The sequence below is a fragment of the Procambarus clarkii genome, chromosome 4, assembly GCF_040958095.1.
Source record: "Procambarus clarkii isolate CNS0578487 chromosome 4, FALCON_Pclarkii_2.0, whole genome shotgun sequence".
NCBI lineage: Eukaryota > Metazoa > Arthropoda > Malacostraca > Decapoda > Cambaridae > Procambarus > Procambarus clarkii.
Genome location: NC_091153.1, coordinates 4,028,108 through 4,048,414, shown reverse-complemented (window position 1 = coordinate 4,048,414; position 20,307 = coordinate 4,028,108). Strand labels below are relative to the sequence as shown.

Here is a 20,307-nt window from a genome sequence, read left to right as displayed (position 1 = left end):
ACACCACAGTATACTCCCACTCCACAGTATACTCCCACTCTTACTTTCCACAGTCAATACAGTGAGTCAACTGGGGGGTGAAGGGGAAGACCGGCCTAGACCACACCTGGCCTGGATCTCTCTTAATCTGGATCTGAATACGTCTGTCCTCAATTCTCAACTTGCACATTGTTTATTTTGGACCTAGGACGCTAAGCTCAGGACACTGAGATAGCTTGGTGCCACCTTACTGTCAAACAATGACAAGGTGGCTGGTCTCTGTCGACAGAGAGAGATCAAGACACGCCAACAAAGATGATCCACCACAATTGTGGGATTAGCAAGTCGTGGTATCTAACTCATTAAATGTTGACCACAAGACCTGACCTCTTGGGTCAAGGTGCGGCCTTACACACTGAAGGAGGGGATTTTCCATTGTCTTCCGGCAGACTGACTGATTTCCTCTCTAGACTCTACTCTTTTTATAAAAAAAAAAAAAAAAAAAAAAAACTACATAGTGTTAAATAGGTCACCCGGGGTCTGGGACACCCCCTGGCAATGTCGTATGTGCCCTGGGACGTGCCCCCCTGGACACCCCCCAAGGACATTCAAAACAATAAAATTGACTGACGATGTCAATGAATGAATGTTAAGATGTGTTGTGATGGACAACACACAACACCCTGTTTTGAATCCTCGACAACTCTACAGTCAATTCTGGCATGCTGCGTGCCAATTATAAATTTACACAGTGTATGCATATTTAATATACATAATGCATTACAATTCTGTAAAATTGCTATTTAAATCCACCGTCAACCACCACTGCTCCATCCTAAATCCTTATCTTGATCCCTTCCAAGTGCTATATAGTCTTGGATCTTTCCCCTAAGAATTCCCTTCCCTTCCCTTGATCCTACGTGGTAATTCTACACAGTACACAGCCCCAAGGTCCCGTACTTGTGAAGGGAGAACGACCAGAGAGTTGAAGGAGAGCGAGGTACTCACCATGTAGAGGTTCCGGTTCTCGTAGAGGTCGTTCACTTGGAAGAGGTCTTGACTCTTGAGGCCGTAAGCCTCACAGCCCTTCAGGAACATCTCGACGTTCTCTCTCTGCGGCACAAGACAGACTGTCAGCCTGGACCTCACCCGAGTCAAACAAACATGTTCAGTAACTAATAATAATATAACACCACTTTACAGCAACAAAGTCTTAAATATAAAAAAGATATTTAGTTATATACTAAAGAAATTATCAACAAAGAAAATACATTAATTATATATATATACGCTAACAATGACGCTGATTTGGAAAATAATAAACATATATATAATATTCTATAGAGACCTCCTACCGTTTCAAGATGCTAGTCACAGCTCACCAGCGTCTCTCACCTGTTATAGATTCAGCTACTCGGAACAAGTTCCAAGTAGCACTGGCTATGGTGAGCCCGTAACTTACCTGACACAGGAGCGGTGCTGAATGACAAAGGACCGTCTCTCACCTCCACCCAGGGGTAGATATACCAGGAGAGGTGTCCTCTAGGATGTTCTAGAAACACTTGGGCTGGACGGTAGAGCGACGGTCTCGCTTCATGCAGGTCGGCGTCCAATCCCCGACCGTCCAAAGTGGTTTGGCACCATTCCATTCCCCCGTCCTATCCTAAATCCTTATCCTGACCCCTTCCCAGTGATATATAGTCGTTTTGGCTTGGCGCTTTCTGCTGAATAATTCCCTTCATCCTCCAGGTTCATGATTTCAGCCTTTTGATAAATAAAATAATGTGCAAATCTGTATATATTTGATATATACAAGAGTTCTTACGTTCTTGTACGGTCAGAATTGTCACCCGGAGATGTGGGATAACATTACTTTGGTTACAAGTGTCTACTGATCAGTTTAGAATATTTAAGTTGATGCCTGTATTTAAATAATTACTTTACAATAATGGTGGAAATATTTTTGGCCGGAGGTCTACTCTTCCAGGGGCCCGTGGCCGGAGGTCTACTCTTCCAGGGGCCCGTGGCCGGAGGTCTACTCTTCCAGGGGCCCGTGGCCGGAGGTCTACTCTTCCAGGGGCCCGTGGCCGGAGGTCTACTCTTCCAGGGGCCCGTGGCCGGAGGTCTACTCTTCCAGGGGCCCGTGGCCGGAGGTCTACTCTTCCAGGGGCCCGTGGCCGGAGGTCTACTCTTCCAGGGGCCCGTGGCCGGAGGTCTACTCTTCCAGGGGCCCGTGGCCGGAGGTCTACTCTTCCAGGGGCCCGTGGCCGGAGGTCTACTCTTCCAGGGGCCCGTGGCCGGAGGTCTACTCTTCCAGGGGCCCGTGGCCGGAGGTCTACTCTTCCAGGGGCCCGTGGCCGGAGGTCTACTCTTCCAGGGGCCCGTGGCCGGAGGTCTACTCTTCCAGGGGCCCGTGGCCGGAGGTCTACTCTTCCAGGGGCCCGTGGCCGGAGGTCTACTCTTCCAGGGGCCCGTGGCCGGAGGTCTACTCTTCCAGGGGCCCGTGGCCGGAGGTCTACTCTTCCAGGGGCCCGTGGCCGGAGGTCTACTCTTCCAGGGGCCCGTGGCCGGAGGTCTACTCTTCCAGGGGCCCGTGGCCGGAGGTCTACTCTTCCAGGGGCCCGTGGCCGGAGGTCTACTCTTCCAGGGGCCCGTGGCCGGAGGTCTACTCTTCCAGGGGCCCGTGGCCGGAGGTCTACTCTTCCAGGGGCCCGTGGCCGGAGGTCTACTCTTCCAGGGGCCCGTGGCCGGAGGTCTACTCTTCCAGGGGCCCGTGGCCGGAGGTCTACTCTTCCAGGGGCCCGTGGCCGGAGGTCTACTCTTCCAGGGGCCCGTGGCCGGAGGTCTACTCTTCCAGGGGCCCGTGGCCGGAGGTCTACTCTTCCAGGGGCCCGTGGCCGGAGGTCTACTCTTCCAGGGGCCCGTGGCCGGAGGTCTACTCTTCCAGGGCCCGTGGCCGGAGGTCTACTTCCAGGGCCCGTGGCCGGAGGTCTACTTCCAGGGCCTGTCTTGTTGCTGGTGACCTCAGGAGTGAGGAAGATTTGCATCAGAGAGGTCTAACCAGTTTTCTTCTACTCTTAGTTCAATCTGGTCGCGGTTGTGCCATTTACAGAAGATCTAGAGTGATGGGCACCAGCAGCTCCTGCAGGTGTTGCTAAGGGGGGCTGTGTGTGAGGGGGGCTGCGTTAGTAGGGTTGTGTTAGGGGGGGGCGGTGTGTTAGAAGGAGGGGGCTGTGTGTTAGAAGGAGGGGGCTGTGTGTTAGAAGGAGGGGGCTGTGTGTTAGAGGGGGGCTGTGTGTTAGAGGGGGGGCTGTGTGTTAGAGGGGGGGCTGTGTGTTAGAAGGGGGGCTGTTGCCGCCTTTAATTTCCAGCGTCCATTTCTTCCATTCGCCTGACTCGTCTCTATCCTTCCCCCCCCCCCGTCCCCCAACCCCCAAACCACTCACCTGTTTGAAGGGAGCCTTCATTGTGTTCACTCTCTTGACAGAGCCAGGTTGAAGGTGGTTCAGCAACCTGTGGAAGAAAAGTGTATCAGAAACATTTACGCACTCCAAGCGTCAACCACCACACCTACACATCTCTATCTACCCAATTCCCCTTCACACATTAGGTGAATATATATACATTACACGTCTGTCCTGCACACAAGACTAAAACCAGTGCGCTAAAACAGAAGCGAAAAGAAACCGGGAGAAAAGGAGGAAACCCCACTTCCATTTAAAATTTTGACAAATATCCCAATAACAAAATTATCGTGAATAATCGAACTCGAATACGGGTTCACTATAGTCCGTGCTACATGGACATTTCGTTCCAAGTAGCTAAATCTAAATCAACAACCTACACAACACCAAAGACAGTTGCAACGGCCCTTCTATCATGGCTGCAATTACCTTAGCCCACCTCTCCTCCCCCCCGCCCAACCACTTGGGCTGGACGGTAGAGCGACGGTCTCGCTTCCTTGTAAGACGGCGTTGAATCCCCGACCGTCCAAGTGGTTGGACACCATTCCTTCCCTCCGTCCCATCCCAAATCCTTATCCTAACCGCTTCCAAGTGCCATATAGTCGTAATAGCTTGGCGCTTTCCCCCTGATAATTCCTTCCTTTCCCCCCCCCCCCCCATCCCCACACCTTAGGGTCAATTACAAGGCTTCGGGACTTTTACAAAAATTCCACGAAAGATTCCGTCGCCTTTAGTTTGGATACTAAAATATAATTCATATAGTTATTACAAAATAGATCAGGTTGAGCAGCGAACAAGATATTTGCATAAAATCGTTGAAATGAACGAAAACCTCGCAATTATTATCACAGAAACCACCGAGTGCACCGACAAGTGCACTCAGCACACGAGTGCTAGTGATCTTAGTGGTTATAATCCCGCCAAGTAACAAAGTGATAACAATATTTAACCATTAAAAGTAACTTAAATCTGCCAAACACACGAGGTACACAACCCGCCAGATGAAAACACTTGCTGCACGAACGCTTCTAATTCCGTCCTGAAGACTCGAATCTTTCTTCTGTGGCATTGTGTCTAATATTTGCTGGTGGGAGTCGTGAACCTCTCTGATATTCAAGGTCTAGTTGTACACATGGTATCTCCAATACACTGGCTCTAGTCTACACTTCTTACTCTGTCTCTAGCCCTTGGGCTAGACGGTAGGGCGACGGTCTCGAGGCATGCAGGTCTGCGTTCAATCCCCCGACCGCCCAAGTGTTTGGCAACATTCCTTTCCCCCCGTCCCATCCCAAATCCTTATCCTGACCCCTTCCAAGTGCAGTATAGTAGTAAATGACTTTGCGCTTTCTCCCGAAAGTTCCCTTTCCTTCCCTTCTAGCCCAGAGTAATGACTTGAGCATTTTATATCTTCCAGGCGTATGTTATGTGAAGTAACTCTGGTCTGTTCCAAGAAGTATATAAACGCTTTTTTTGATCGACTTCAAATGGTCACATGATTTCGTTTTGTTTACTGTTAAACTGTGACCTGTTTGTATGACAATTTAAATGTCAGCTTTGCATGTTAGTCCTTTGGCTCCCCGGTTATGGTCTACCCGTCCTTGGTCACATTCATCTAATCCATCAAAGTAGTTCGTAACTGCAACCCCTGCTGTCTGGTTTGTCTTCTATTGGCTTCACTGATTTTGTCGGAGGATGAGAAGTTGCTAATATTAAAAGCTTTATAAGCAAATATTGACCTGCGTGCTGTAATTAGTTTGTTTTCTTCATATGACTGAGACTTGGCTCTTGACCTCACAGACTCGTCACGTTACAGCGACCAGTCTACACTTTGTTGATATCGCTTTTGTGGAGTGGGTCTGTCTGCCACTTCAAGAGCCTCCTGTAACTCACCAATATACAATCTCTCTCTCCGTGTTACCCTGGGGGCTCCCAAAGCAGCGATATTTTGTATTTCTTTATAAATATGGAGGTCCGGCAGTCGAGTCTCTGAGCTGGTTGAGAATATTATAATCTGTTTAATCATTACCGTTTCCTCTAGTATCTGATAAAAAGGAAGTACATCTCTGAAGGATAGAGTAGCTTAGGCTATTTCTTCCTTCGTCTATACACCGTTTCTCAAGGTGTTCACACCCCTATACAGTACACAATTATTAATCATATTTTACATTTCACATTCCAATGGTAATCACATGGCATACTGTGAGATCTCATTGATTGTGCGGACCCCTGTCTTGTCTTGTGTTGGTAAAGGCAGACTAAAGATGGAGAAGGTACAAAAAGAAACCATGAAAATAATCAAGATTATTCACATGGCCCAAGAAATACCGAGATAATGATGAGATAATTGAACTTAGAGTATTCCGAATAGAACTTCAGAGATAAATGAAGCTTCGGCGATTAGATTAATAAGAGCCGAGGGAACTAATAAATTAATCCTTTCGCTTCAAAAGGAGGAAAGAAATGAATAATGCATATGAACGCATAATAGGATCCTTATGTTCTAATGCTACACAGCATCACGGCCTTACAAGATTGTATTTCATGCCAAAGAAACAACACCAACATGGGAGGAACACAACGCAGATGCAGTAATATTCCCCGTCTATGTTTCCAGGCAGCATCTTGGCTGCGGTTATTTATTTTATTGATTAGCGACATCATCTCTTGAAATTGTATTGTTGTATCCCGTTTTTCCTGAGCGTCTCCGTCAACATTTTCCACCACACGGGGTTGAACACCGCCATCATCATTAGTGGATACTTCCTTTTCCACACTCTTCCATCTGTGATACGCCATTCTCTTCCTTACTTTCTTACCCCTCCGTTTCATTCCCCACTTCACTCCCCACTACACCCAATCTGTTTGTCATAGCTAATTTTTCTAAGAGTTTCAATATTCTTATCCAACTTTTTGAGGTATTCAATAATCTGTATACCGACCGCAGAATCCACAAAGCTACCTTGCACCTCATCACCACTAGGGTACAGATTTCCGGCTTCGTTCCACACTAGGCACTCATTCAGCACCGCTCCTGTGCCAGGTAAGTCCACTACGGGCTCACCATAGCCCGTGCTACTTGGAGCTTGTTCCGAGTAGCTGAATCTATAACAACAACAAATAATCCACACTAGGAAAATGGCTTTCCTAGTGGTTTCAATAGCCACTATAGGCTATCCTTACTCGTCGCCGTGCCTTTCTCCCAGGCCTTGGTTATAGAGGTTATTGTTGTCTTTCAACAGTTCCTTCCTTGTTCCTGCTGTGCGATCTTTCCTTCCTTCCTTCGGATCTTAGATTACCCTGCTTATGGGTACCGGCTTGAAGTCTCTCACACGGGGCTTCACGGGACCAAAGAGAGGAACCAGCATTGTGAAGGCCTCGACACTTGCAGCAAGATGGCAAAAAATTGTCTTTGTCAATCCTGACTCTACACTGTCGCAAGTCATGCTGCTTACCACCACTGACCGTTGTGGGGCTCTGGTGGTGCCGGCGCCACGATTATTGCTAAAAATGTAAACTACTGACTGTTTTAGACTTTGGAAGTACTATATTATAGCACACAGCAATTAGGATTTTAAAATTATGCGATATTTAAGTTTTATTTGGCAAAGTTGACTGGAAACACATTACGATTGCAGTACGACAGGTTTTTTGGCGGGTAAACGCTGCCGGGAGCAAGCAAGATATTTTTAATTGGTCCAGAGTCAGGCTGGGGAGACGTGCGGAGCTTTGAGCTGTACATTTAATGATCAAGTCCAGTTCTTCAACCTCACCACCGTTTCTAATAATTATCTGTATTAATATGTGAAATGCAACTCAAGGACTATTATAACACATTACAGTCTCCGTGGTGTAGTGGTAAGACACTCGCCTGGCGTTCCGCGAGCGCTCTGTCATGGGTTCGTATCCTGGCCGGGGAGGATTTACTGGTCGCAATTCCATAACTGTAGCCTCTGTTTAACGCAACAGTAAAATGTGTACGTGGATGAAAAAACGATTCTTCGCGGCAGGGGATCGTATTCCAGGGACCATAGGATTAAGGACCTGCCCGAAACGCTACGCGTACTAGTGGCTGTACAAGAATGTAACAACTCTTGTATATATCTCAAAAAAAAAATCATAAAGCGTGCTCCTTGAGAGGATCTAGAAGGAGTGTTATACTGATGTTTTGATGAGGCTTTCATTGTGGTTTATTGTTGATATTTGTTAGTAGAGTAACTTCTCTCAATAAGAATCTTTGTTAAAAGTCGTGGTGGAGTTTAGTGGAATAAACTGCTAAATGTTGAAACAGTTTCAATTATCCTGGCTAGATTGGGCATTCCAGGACATAGTTCTCAGAGCCATGGAACGGCTTTTGAATATCCCAACCTGGCTGGATTGTCATTATATCCTTGGCAGCAGCTGGGGGTACTTTATTTATGATCTATCACTGGGGGCCGGGCCGGTGTTGGTCAGGTTGTGGACGCGTCTCCAACAAGTTACTGTTGGAGAGCCCATTCCACAGGTTTAGGGCGAACATTCAGCGAGTACAAAAATTATTAATTTAGATCTAAATTTATATTTAATAACCACCATCTCGTTGTAACAGGTGCAGGCTCGGGTCAGGTCACTAGTGACCTGACCCGAGCCTGCTGGACACATCTTTACCACCACTCGCATCTCGTAACAAGGTAATCTTAAGTATGACTTAATTACTAAGTAATCCTCTAAGCAGATTATCAATACTGTTAACTTGTATTAAATATATTTTCCAAACGCAAAATAAAATTTTGTATTTTAAATGATGTAGATTAAGTAGATTATTTTGTCTTAACCAGGGTATTGATGCTTGGTTTAACATTTTCGTAAATGTTTGTCGTCTTCTGATGAGCGTTCTGTATGTCGGGTCACTTTCCGATTGTCAACAAAGGAACGTTTTACGCCATTTTTGAAAGGTTTCCGTCGAATTTGTATGTGTTTCATGTTGTAATATTGAAGCTGTGAGTGTTTCTACCTCGGCAAGTTGGTCGGTTCTCTGTGACTGTCTCCCCAGTCAATATCTTGACGCCTTATATATACCATATTACGTGACATTTCTTCACCCTATATATTTTGGTATGACGCAAGGCGTCAATGATTCTTTTGGACACAAATGCACAAACATGAAGACATTTGGGCGGGTACATATAGGAGCTGCCTCGTATAGGCTAAAAGTTTCCTCTGCAGTTTACTTAAGAATTAAGTTCTTGACAAGTTTAGGATCTGAATATGTGATCAGAGTCTATATAAGACCAGGAGGCTCCAGGAAGACTGCTGCACCATCAGGGTGCTTCAGGAAGATGCCCAAGACTGCTGCACCATCAAGGTGCTTCAGGAAGATCCCCAAGACTGCTGCACCATCAGGGTGCTTCAGGAAGATGCCCAAGAGTACCGCACCATCAGGGTGCTTCAGGAAGATGCCCAAGACTGCCGCACCATCAGGGTGCTTCAGGAAGATGCCCAAGACTGCTGCACCATCAGGGTGCTTCAGGAAGATGCCCAAGACTGCTGCACCATCAGGGTGCTTCAGGAAGATGCCCAAGACTGCTGCACCATCAGGGTGCTTCAGGAAGATGCCCAAGACTGCTGCACCATCAGGGTGCTTCAGGAAGGCAGCAACATCAGCACTAACACACACAGATGGGGGAGGGCAGGTGTCAGGGTTCAGAAAATAATCAAACGCGCGGGGGAACTGACAGGAGCGAGCGGTGCAGCCTTCCCTGGAGACCTGTGCAACTTGAGACAAATGTGACACTCACGCTAGAGCATATGTCAACACACAGGCCCAGGCCTTCATCCTTCTCCCCCTGCCCCACACACCCCTCCCAGAGACCCCCCCCCCCCACACACACATCTGAGCGATCTCCCCCCCCCCCCTTAGTGACCCCCACACCTCACACACACACCCCCTCTCAGGGGCCCACTCCCTCACACATACCCTCTGTGACGATGTCAATGCCATCTGTTGAGCGCACCCGACCCCAATTCTTTTAGGAGGGAAGGTGTGCTGATGTCAACGCCATCTGTTGAGCGCACCCGACCTCATTTTCTGTTCCCTGGAGGAAGGCTGAGATCGGATTGACCTCTTATTAACCACATTTGTAGCCTCAGAAGTGATGTGGGTGTCAACAGGACTCTGTTAGATTCCTTGGTCAGCAGGAATCAGTTCACCCAAGACACTCCTGAACTCAAGACGTGTTCCAGTTGTAACAAGTGGCAGAGTCGGTGCAGTGATTTATCTGTTATACTTAGTGAAGTATTGGTGATTGGATTGACGTATCAGGATGTGCAAAATGGCCCCACTGAAAGGCAAATGTGCAAAAGGTACTTAGAAGTATCAAAATGAAAGGCCCGGGACTTTTCAACACTCTCCCTCTACACGTGGCCAATCACTTGGGCTGGACAGTAGAGAGATGGTCTCGCTTCATGCAGGTCCGCGTTCAATCCCCGACCGTCCAAGTGTTGGGCACCACTCTTTTTCCCCGTCCCATCCCAAATCCTTATGCTGACCAAGTTCCATATAGTCGTAATGGCTTGGCGCTTTCTCCTAAACATCTCTGTTCAAAAGAGAGCGTCAAAGGATTCCTGATCAATCAGGCTTGTAACACCACTATAATATATAAACTAATTAATATATGTACTTATACACTACTACTTATCCTAAGTAACACTTCCTATCGGTTGCACTTGGTAACACTGTTATTGAACACTGTAATATGAGCTGACATATGATGGTTACACCGGAACCAAAGGTACACTGCCAACAAGGAAATACTACACAGGATTAAAAATCGCTGCCACCATCTGCCTTTGACCATTGAGACTATATCAAGCAACGAGGCAAGAAACATTGCTTGACTTGGAGAGTACTTTCTATGACTGTCATTAATTATGGGACGGTTGTCAGCCAACTATATCCAAAAGGCTAAAAGGATTCAACAATTGACAGACGGGAAATTTAACAAAAGTTTATTGAGAACAAAATTATGCTAATCACCACTATAAATCCTACTCTAACACTGGCCAATAGTTAAGAAATTTAGACATGGAACAAAACCCTCAAAGATCACACTTTACCTTAAGACCTCTGTCTCTCCCTCCGGTGGATTCACTCTGTCACTCCCTGGCTGTGCGATGTTCTCCACAACCCTCTCTGGACCTCTCCCCGGTGTCTGGCACTCTGTCTAAACAGTCTCTACAGGACCTCTATATACAAACCCAAAAGGGGGGGAGGGGGAGATTTGCTGATGCTACCTACACCAAAAATGCAAGGGGGTCGGCCCACACGTACACAAACACTTAAGAATTTTTCAATTAAGCTTGTTTGACATTCACCACACACTGTTCAAGAGAGGAATTATTAATTACGTGTGTGACTGACCTTTGGCTTGGATAAAAGTGGGGAGAGCCGTGGATGTTTACACATAAGAATCTGGGGTCTAATTCCATTGCAATGTTTGACAAGAGTATCATGAAATATTACATACTTGAAACTAGCTGACTAAGACTAGCCCAGGATTTTTTTTAATCAACATACAAGATGATCCAGAGGTCATCTCGGCTGACCTCTTTGAGAAGGCTTCCCTGGGTGATAGCTCATGGGGGGGGGGGGTCATGGGTGTTACAGGCTGAGAGTCCTATCTCACGCTGCGAGAAGCAGTGTCCAACAGCCTGGTTAACCAACCAGGAGGCCTGGTCAGAGACCGGGCCGCAGGGACGCTGATCGTTGGAATCACCGCAAGATAAGGTAGAAGTAGCAGCAAGTACGCAAAATCCTCCACCTTCGTTCACTATCTTTCCTTATTCCTTACCGGGAAGATTACATTTTCCGTAACACATCAGCTTCGTTTCAGCAATGCCAAACGGTTTTCCTGGCGACACGCCACGGCCGGCGACACGCCACGGCCGGCGACACGCCACGGATGATGGGTGACGGAAGCTACCGTTATCTTCCTAGGCTGCAACTGAAAATGACTATGACTTCAGCTTGTGTGTCGCCTACTGAAGTCATGGTCATTTTCACACACTCTTGAGAGTGGAGGAGGGGGGGGAGAGTGGAGGAGGGGGGGGGAGGGTGGGGGCGGACCACTAAGAGCCTCTCAAGAGTGTGTTTTACGGCTTCCTCGACCCATGACTCACATAGTTACTCATACACACACTCACACCTATAAGAACCTTGACTCGCCAAATACAAATAGTATTCAAGCCGGCTAATAACTCACCCGGCCCCCCCCCCCCACAATGTTACTCAACTACCCCACACCACGTGACTCACCCCACACCACGTGACTCACCCCACACCACGTGACTCACCCCACACCCACACACCACTACGCGACTCACCCCCCCCCCCTACACAATGCGACAAAACAGACTCGTTTAAAGGCGGAAAGTCGTCCCTAAAACTCTCCCCTTAAAACTTGAAAAAATGGGAATGAGTGTCTTCACTGTCTTAATGTTGTCTTACAGAATCGTTGCCGAGCATACTCGCCTAGTACAGCTGTGCCCTTTTGCGGAAGGCTTTTGGGGACTTGAGTGTTTTTAATGACCATTGTCAACTTTATGGTAGACTGTGTCAGTGTACCAGGCGCCGCCAGCCCTCCCCAAACCTTAGCCAGTCTTACCCAAGTTCCCAAAACTCTCCAGCCATACTCCAGTCATGTTCCAGTCAGGGTCAAGCGTCTCATGGCGCTGTCTTATTCCCGGAAGCGTCTTGTACCTGACCACAAGCACGTGGATATGTGGGAGACGTGGGTGGGGGCCTAGGTGGGTGGAAGTGGGATGGGAGTGGGATGAGGATGGGTGGATGTGGGGGAGGCGTGGGTGGATGTGGGGGAGGCGTGGGTGGATGTGGGGGAGGCGTGGGTGGATGTGGGGGAGGCGTGGGTGGATGTGGGGGAGGCGTGGGTGGGAGTGGGATGAGGGTGGGTGGATGTGGGGTCGTAGCTTCATGCGTTCATGTGGGCGTTGCTCAATTTATTGGATACACGTTAGTGTGGGTAAGCGTTATGGACAAGCATGGATGTGGAGATGGGAGTGACCGTGGGTGTGACCGTGGGCGTGACACACCCATCATCACGGTAACAAATCCTCCACTACTCTCCCTCACTCTTCAAGGTCTCCACGCTTGCATCCCTCCCATGTTGCCTTACCCCCCACCCTACCCCTTCCATATTGCCTTATCTATCTTCATCAATCTGTCTTCAGTTCTTCCTGCTCCTGTCGGCAACTTGGCAGGACCTTTGTAAAGCCGGGCCTCACAGCCTCGAGGGCGTAGCACAGCAAACAAGAAAAAAAAGTTTACCCAAGTCACGCATCTTAAGGCAGACTTAGCCACGCTCTCAACTAAGCTACGGAGCCCAGGTTGGTAAACAAGTTTCGTGCTCGAAATATTTAAGCCAGGAGCGGATGGCATCAACAGGAAGGAAGACATTTCTGCTGCGTGTCGCCACGTTAATACGTGAAGATCGCCTTGCGTCAAGCGTGCCCCCCTTGAGCGGTGTGACGGAAGGTGGGGGGGGGGGGGAGCGAGGAACCCCCCCCAGATGGACAGACCGGAAGAGGGGGAACTCTATATATGGAACAGTACACCACCATTTTCCCCAGAATCAGCACGTGTGTGTTCTTCAGAGAAGGCAGTTGTGTTTAGGGGCCACATGGTACAATGAGTAAACCGCTCTCATTACTACACTGAGGAAATGGGCAAAGTGTAGAAAGTTTAATTGGTGCAACCAGCACCGGGCCTACAACCAGCACCGGGCCTACAACCACCACCGGGCCTACAACCACCACCGGGGCCTACAACCAGCACCGGGGCCTACAACCAGCACCGGGGCCTACAACCAGCACCGGGCCTACAACCACCACCGGGCCTACAACCACCACCGGGCCTACAACCACCACCGGGCCTACAACCACCACCGGGGCCTACAACCACCACCGGGCCTACAACCAGCACCGGGGCCTACAACCACCACCGGGCCTACAACCACCACCGGGCCTACAACCAGCACCGGGCCTACAACCAGCACCGGGCCTACAACCAGCACCGGGGCCTACAACCAGCACCGGGGCCTACAACCACCACCGGGCCTACAACCACCACCGGGCCTACAACCACCACCGGGCCTACAACCACCACCGGGCCTACAACCACCACCGGGCCTACAACCACCACCGGGCCTACAACCAGCACGGGGTTTAAAAACGAATCATATATAGAATAAAATGCTGAGTTTATCAAGTAGTAGTTCATGAAATATAAAGAGTATAACATAAAGGTCCATGGATCATTACAAGTAAAGCAGGAGGAAGAGTTCAGTGGATCCCATGAGGTGTTCAAGGCTGAACAAGCTCTTGCTAACTGTCCTCAGGCCAGGCTCCTTAAAGCAGCTGCCGTTCTGCTCATCAATTTTAACAGTGTGTGTTAAATACACAGCTGTAGGTTTGTCTTCGTATATAAATTATGTACAAGTTCAATGTAAAGTTCAGGCGTAGGTTAGGTTAGGGGCAGAGGTTGTGTTGGCGATTATTTGTACTTTAAGTACGTGGGTGAATCATTTTCTGAGCTGGGATTCAAACAGAAGTCATCAGCGAAGCACTGTTCGAGAAATGTCCGAACGTCATCAGTTATGTATAATCCATTTTCCATCAATAAACAGCGGGTTTAGTGGGCGAGTTAACGAGCATTTGGCCTTTGTTGTTGAGGCCTGGCAGAGATCTTCAGCTAGTAATATCGCTTCAGTTCCACATCACTAGCCAGCCCACGTCTTGATATATAATATTGACACACGTGTCCTGTCACGCCGCCTCCGTTATGGCAGATAACGACAATAATCTCTCACGCCAAATCCTGCCATCACTGATATAACCCAAATATTAACTATCTGCAGCTAGCAAGACGCCCGCCAATATACGGAAAAAAAGAATTAACAGCAAGAGTGTTGGGTGTTGTACCGTAGGTCAGAGAACAGGTGGCTCATGCTAGCCTAATGTCAAGGGGCCAAATTCACGAAAGCACTTACGCTAGCACTTACGAACGTGTACATCTTTCCTCAATCTTTGACGGCTTTGGTTACATTTATTAAACAGTTTACAAGCATGAAAACTTCCCATTAAACTGTTGTTATTGTTATAAACAGCCTCCTGGTGCTTCGGAGCTCATTAACTGTTTAATAATTGGACACAAAGCCGCCAAAGATTGAAAAAAGATGTACAGGTTCGTAAGTGTTTGCGTAAGTGCCTTCGTGAATCTGGCCCAAGGTCTGGCAGCGTTGTGCGATTTTTTCAACAACGTGTCAGAGTGGATAGTTTTTTCCCCCGAGCTCCAGGTCAACTAGTGAATATAATAATTAACCCCTGAGCGACCCCAGGTGGCAGTGGGTGTATGTTAAGAGGCCACGACGCCATCGTGAATAAAGGCCTGAGACACAGTTTCCAGGCCTTTACACCGACATGTGTGACATCGACGAGACACACCTAGAAATGAGAGGTTATTCGTTTTGGGCGTCGAAGATTAACAGGTCTCGCTCTCTGGAGAGAACAGAGACTGGAGGCAACCCAGCATCGTCGACTGGTTACAGTCTAACTTTTGCGTGATTATAACTGGAAAACCAAAGAAATGGACTTGACATGGAAAAAAAAAATTACGTTCGGCCAGAGACTCCAGAAGGCTTGGGTCACCCTCTTGCTAGTTTACTGTACTGTGTTCCTAGCCGAGCGGTACGTCTTCAATCCAGATCAGAAGGTGAATAATGTGTTAAAAAAAAAAAAGAAACGGCGAGTCTCTCGAGCAATTGATGTGATGTGCCAAGTCTTCATTACACAAGACTGGCTTCAGACACGCTTTACGACAATGATAGCATCTTATTGTAACAAGTTCACCTGAAGCTCCCCTCCAGGGCGGGCCCCCGTCAAGCAGTGCAACAGACCGATTTAAAAACTACTCTGAAATCTGGTATCAGGGGAGGGTGGGTGGGGGTGGGGGGGGCAACATGACTAGATAACAATGAGAATCTTTGCAAGTTTTTATCCCGTGCGATGACGCGGCCTTTGTATCGACGCGTTATCCAGATATCGCGGGCACAGCGATATGGGCAATGAACAAAAAGAGTTATCTAGGAAAAATGAGGAACTTAATTTAGAGACATCAATGAAGCATTTAATGCGGGAAATAATAAGGTGGTTGAATGCTATAATAAAAAACCTCATACATTTTTACATGAAAGTTTACGAGGAAATCAGTTTCTCGTTTTCTCTCTCGTTTCCCTAGTTTTAATTCACTTTTTTGTCTAAACGAAAACAAGTTCAAAAGGAATTAGAAAAATTGCTCTCCTTGCTCAAAAAAAAAAAGAGCAATAACGTTCTTATGTTATTTTTGCAAACAAGAGTTTCTTATATTACATCAGCTCATTTGGAAACCTTGCGTGCCTGAAGACCCAGAGCCATACAGTAATCTACGAGAAGTATTGTAATCCGGTGGAGGGATCGTTACATCCGGTGGAGGGACTCACGGTGTCTGGTTTTGATCCACGACACTCCCCCTCCTTACCTTCCCCCTTATAACATCTACCTCCCTCCTACCCACTCGAGTTTTAGATTCAGCTTCTCGGAACAACACGTTCCAAGCAGCACGGACTATGGTGAGCCCGTAGTGGACTTACCTGGCACAGGAGTTGGGCTGTAGCCCACTCAGGGATTATGGTCTGTTTTAACAAGAGCGAGAGACAGAGGCAGACAGACAGACGTGGGGGGGGGGAAGGGGACAACTTCAACTCGTTGGGATATTCAAAAGCCGTTCCATGGCTCCGAGAACTATGTCCTGGAATGTCCAAAAGGGGACTCCTATTCCAGTTCCTAAATATGATGTATGCTCCGTCACACACCACTTGTGCACATACTCATCATGCGATACGAAAAGACTTTAAAGCGTACAAGATGAAGCCAAGGCCTCACTACCTCACTCACTATCGTCTATCCATATCTCAACTATGGTATTTGTGCTTGGGGTTCTACTACCCAAAATCATTTACGTCCTCTAATTACTCAACACAAAGCTGCTATTAGGACAATATCCAACTCTGGCCCCAGACATCACTCGGTACCCCTACTCAAATCTCTGAATATGTTGGATATTAAGTCACTGCACATCCTCTCATGTGTATTATACATATATAAAACGCTGAACTGTAATGCCAATCCTGATCTCAAAAGCTTCATTGAAGGTTGTAACAGAACCCATGAGCACCACACCAGAAATAAATACAGTTTTGATATTCCTAGAGTAAGACTTAATCAAACTAGAAATGCTCTACAAATCAAGGGACCCAGAATGTGGAATGACCTTCCCAACCATGTTAAAGACTGTACCTCTCTCAACCAGTTTAAGATAAAAACGAAGCACTACCTAATAAATTCCCTGTATTATACCTTACCCCTCTATTGTCAACCCATGTCTTTTTTTTTTTAACAACTCTGTCGACCTAATTATATTTGTGCTGCTTTTTCAGCCATGTTCCCCCCTTTTTATCTCTATTTTTATTTGTTCTCAGCACATTTTATTCTTTATACTCAATTAGTATTAAGCTTTAGTCATTAATGTTTTTCATGCCCGAAACGCTTTCCGTAATAGTGGCTTTAGGCATTGTATGTACTAGCTCTATCTATAAATCCATCAATCTTTGTAAAATCTCTTGTATGTATGTACCTTACCTAAATAAACATTTATTTATTTTTTATTATCTCCCTATAATTAACGAAACATCGAATCTACGAGACGAGTAATGTCTTCCCATTGTTCAAACCAATGTTAAGGCACTGAAGACTAATCCTGCAATTAAAGACAGCTAGATACCCTCCAGTGATATCGCGAAGAAAAAACAACCAAGTTCATTGCTAATTACACGAGAAAACAGGAATATCACAACGTGGCAAGACTGATCAAGTTGCTACCTGTGACTTCACCTGCTTGAGCAAGTCCGTGACCTCACACCTGTCGAGATGGCACTTCTTGATACCACAAGAAATGAGGCAAGTTTCTCGAGGAGATTAATAAAAGAAGGGGAATCAAATAAGACCAAAGCTACGCTGATAGATCTGCTAATCGTATTAATGGCAGGGCTGGAGCAACGTACAATGTAATTAGGAATAATGCCTTTCAAAACTAATATAATGAAAAGGTGTGTATTGAGAATCATTTTCTCTCAACGCAAACAAATTATTCCGTCATTATTATTGCATGAAGACACCTGAAAAGAAACAAGAGAAGCAGTAATCTGCACCGACTCAAACAACCGTTCAACGAAGCCTGAGGGACAACAAAACAAAACAGTCGCTGAAATCAAGAGAGCTGTCAAAATGTTTACTGATCAGAGAACGCTGGTCAGGTTCCTTCAGATGCCATCTCACGTTGGAAGCTGTGGAAATGGACGAACAGAGGTGCTGGCAGCCGAGGAAGCAGAAGAATATCATATTGAAAACTTCACCCAACACTTCTACAAATTAGAGGCATCATCAGGCAGCAAAGGTGCCTGAAAGGTGACCACGGAATGGAGGATAGTGTGGATCTTGTCGCTGGAAAAAAAAACCCAGCTGTAGCCAACAACCTCAATCATTAAGGAATGAATAAGTGGTCGAGACAGAGAATCTCTAACAGCAAGAATGTGTTTGGGATACACGTGCTCGTGAATGCAGAGGGTGGACACGACAGCTGTACAGCAGCCGACTCTGTGGCGAGACAGATGGACACCACCTTCACCACTACTTGAGATACTGTGCCCACTTAAATATAATTAGTAAAGCAAGTCCAGTGGTGTTGAGTTAGGAAAACAATATTTGTCAAATATAAACACTTGTTCTTAAGGGTTTCCACCCCATCCCAACCCCAAGAACTCTGTAACCACCAGACAACACACATACTCATATATATATATATATATATATATATATATATATATATATATATATATATATATATATATATATATATATATATATATATATATATATATATATTATATATATATATATATAATATATATATATATATATATATATATATATATATATTATATATATTATATATATATATATATATATATATATATTATATATTATATATATATATATATTATATATATATATATATTATATATATATATATATTATATATATATATATATTATATATATATATATATTATATATATATATATATATATATATATATATATATATATATATATATATATATATATATATATATATGTCGTACCTAATAGCCAGAACGCACTTCTCAGCCTACTATTCAAGGCCCGATTTGCCTAATAAGCCAAGTTTTCCTGAATTAATATATTTTTTCTAATTTTTTTCTTATGAAATGATAAAGCTACCCATTTCATTATGTATGAGGTCAATTTTTTTTATTGGAGTTAAAATTAACGTAGATATATGACCGAACCTAACCAACCCTACCTAACCAGGTTAGGAAGCAGAAAAAGTTAGGTTAGGTAGTCGAAAAAACATTAATTCATGAAAACTTGGCTTATTAGGCAAATTGGGCCATGCATAGTTGGCTGAGAAGTGCGTTCTGGCTATATATATATATATATATATATATATATATATATATATATATATATATATATATATATATATATATATATATATATATATATATATATATATATATATATATATATATATATGTCGTACCTAGTAGCCAGAACTCACTTCTCAGCCTACTATTCAAGGCCCGATTTGCCTAATAAGCCAAGTTTTCCTGAATTAATATATTTACTATAATTTTTTTCTTATGAAATGATAAAGCAACCCTTTTCTCTATGTATGAGGTCAATTTTTTTTATTGGAGTTAAAATTAACGTAGATATATGACCGAACGTAACCAACCCTACCTAACCTAACCTAACCTATATTTATAGGTAAGGTTAGGTTAGGTAGCCAAAAAAAGCTAGGTTAGGTTAGGTTAGGTAGGTTAGGTAGACGAAAAAACATTAATTCATGAAAACTTGGCTTATTAAGCAAATCGGGCCTTGAATAGTAGGCTGAGAAGTGCGTTCTGGCTATTAGGTACGACATATATATATATATATATATATATATATATATATATATATATATATATATATATATATATATATATATATATATATATATATATATATATATATATATATATATATATGAGATATATCTCATATATATATATATGAGATATATCTCATATATATATATATATATATATATATATGAGATATATCTCATATATATATATATATATATATATATATATATATATATATATATATATATATATATATATATATATATATATATATATATAACATTGGTAACATTTGGGGGGGGTAGGGGATTCTTATTGGGTGTTTATAATACTAATATGGCAGTATGTTCACTCAGAAGATGAGTGACTAATCAATACCCTCCCTATAGCGGCATGTTCACTCACAGGGTGAGTGGCGGCCCTACTCCTTAGCTGCCATATATGGACAACTTCGCGATATATTCCTGTACTGCCTCTAGTCCTTAAGACAACTTCTTAATGTTTGAGTTAAGGGTTGTAAACTGTGGTTACAGGACATGCTCCCGGCCTTACAGGGGCGAGGTCTGTCGGCCAGGGAGGAGTGCCACTACATAATTACCAGTTCATTATCTCCCCCCTAAACACCGTCCCTACCTCTACACCCCCTCCTTCCCTTCCATCACCCCCAACATTAACACCCTCCATCACCCCATCCTTCCCCATATCGCCTCCCGAGGGCGTCGCTGAAACCACATATATACAAAGTCTAGGACCCGCCATATATGGAAGA

The 20,307-nt window shown here is 45.1% G+C and overlaps 1 protein-coding gene across 5 annotated transcripts in view; it reads right to left on the bottom strand.

Moving 5' to 3' along the window:
- LOC123751720 (calponin-3) overlaps positions 1 to 20,307 on the bottom strand; it is a 141,329-nt gene that overhangs the window by 68,488 nt on the left and 52,534 nt on the right. For all 5 annotated transcript variants that reach the window (XR_006772125.2, XR_006772126.2, XM_045733821.2 and 2 more), the window contains exons 3-4: positions 3,426 to 3,492; positions 988 to 1,092 (exon numbers count right to left, since the gene is read on the bottom strand). Coding sequence is in view for 3 of the 5 variants with exons in the window: in XM_045733821.2 (XP_045589777.1) it covers positions 988 to 1,092; positions 3,426 to 3,492 (172 nt within the window). In the remaining 2 variants the exon portion in view is untranslated. The remainder of the gene's footprint in view (positions 1 to 987; positions 1,093 to 3,425; positions 3,493 to 20,307) is intronic.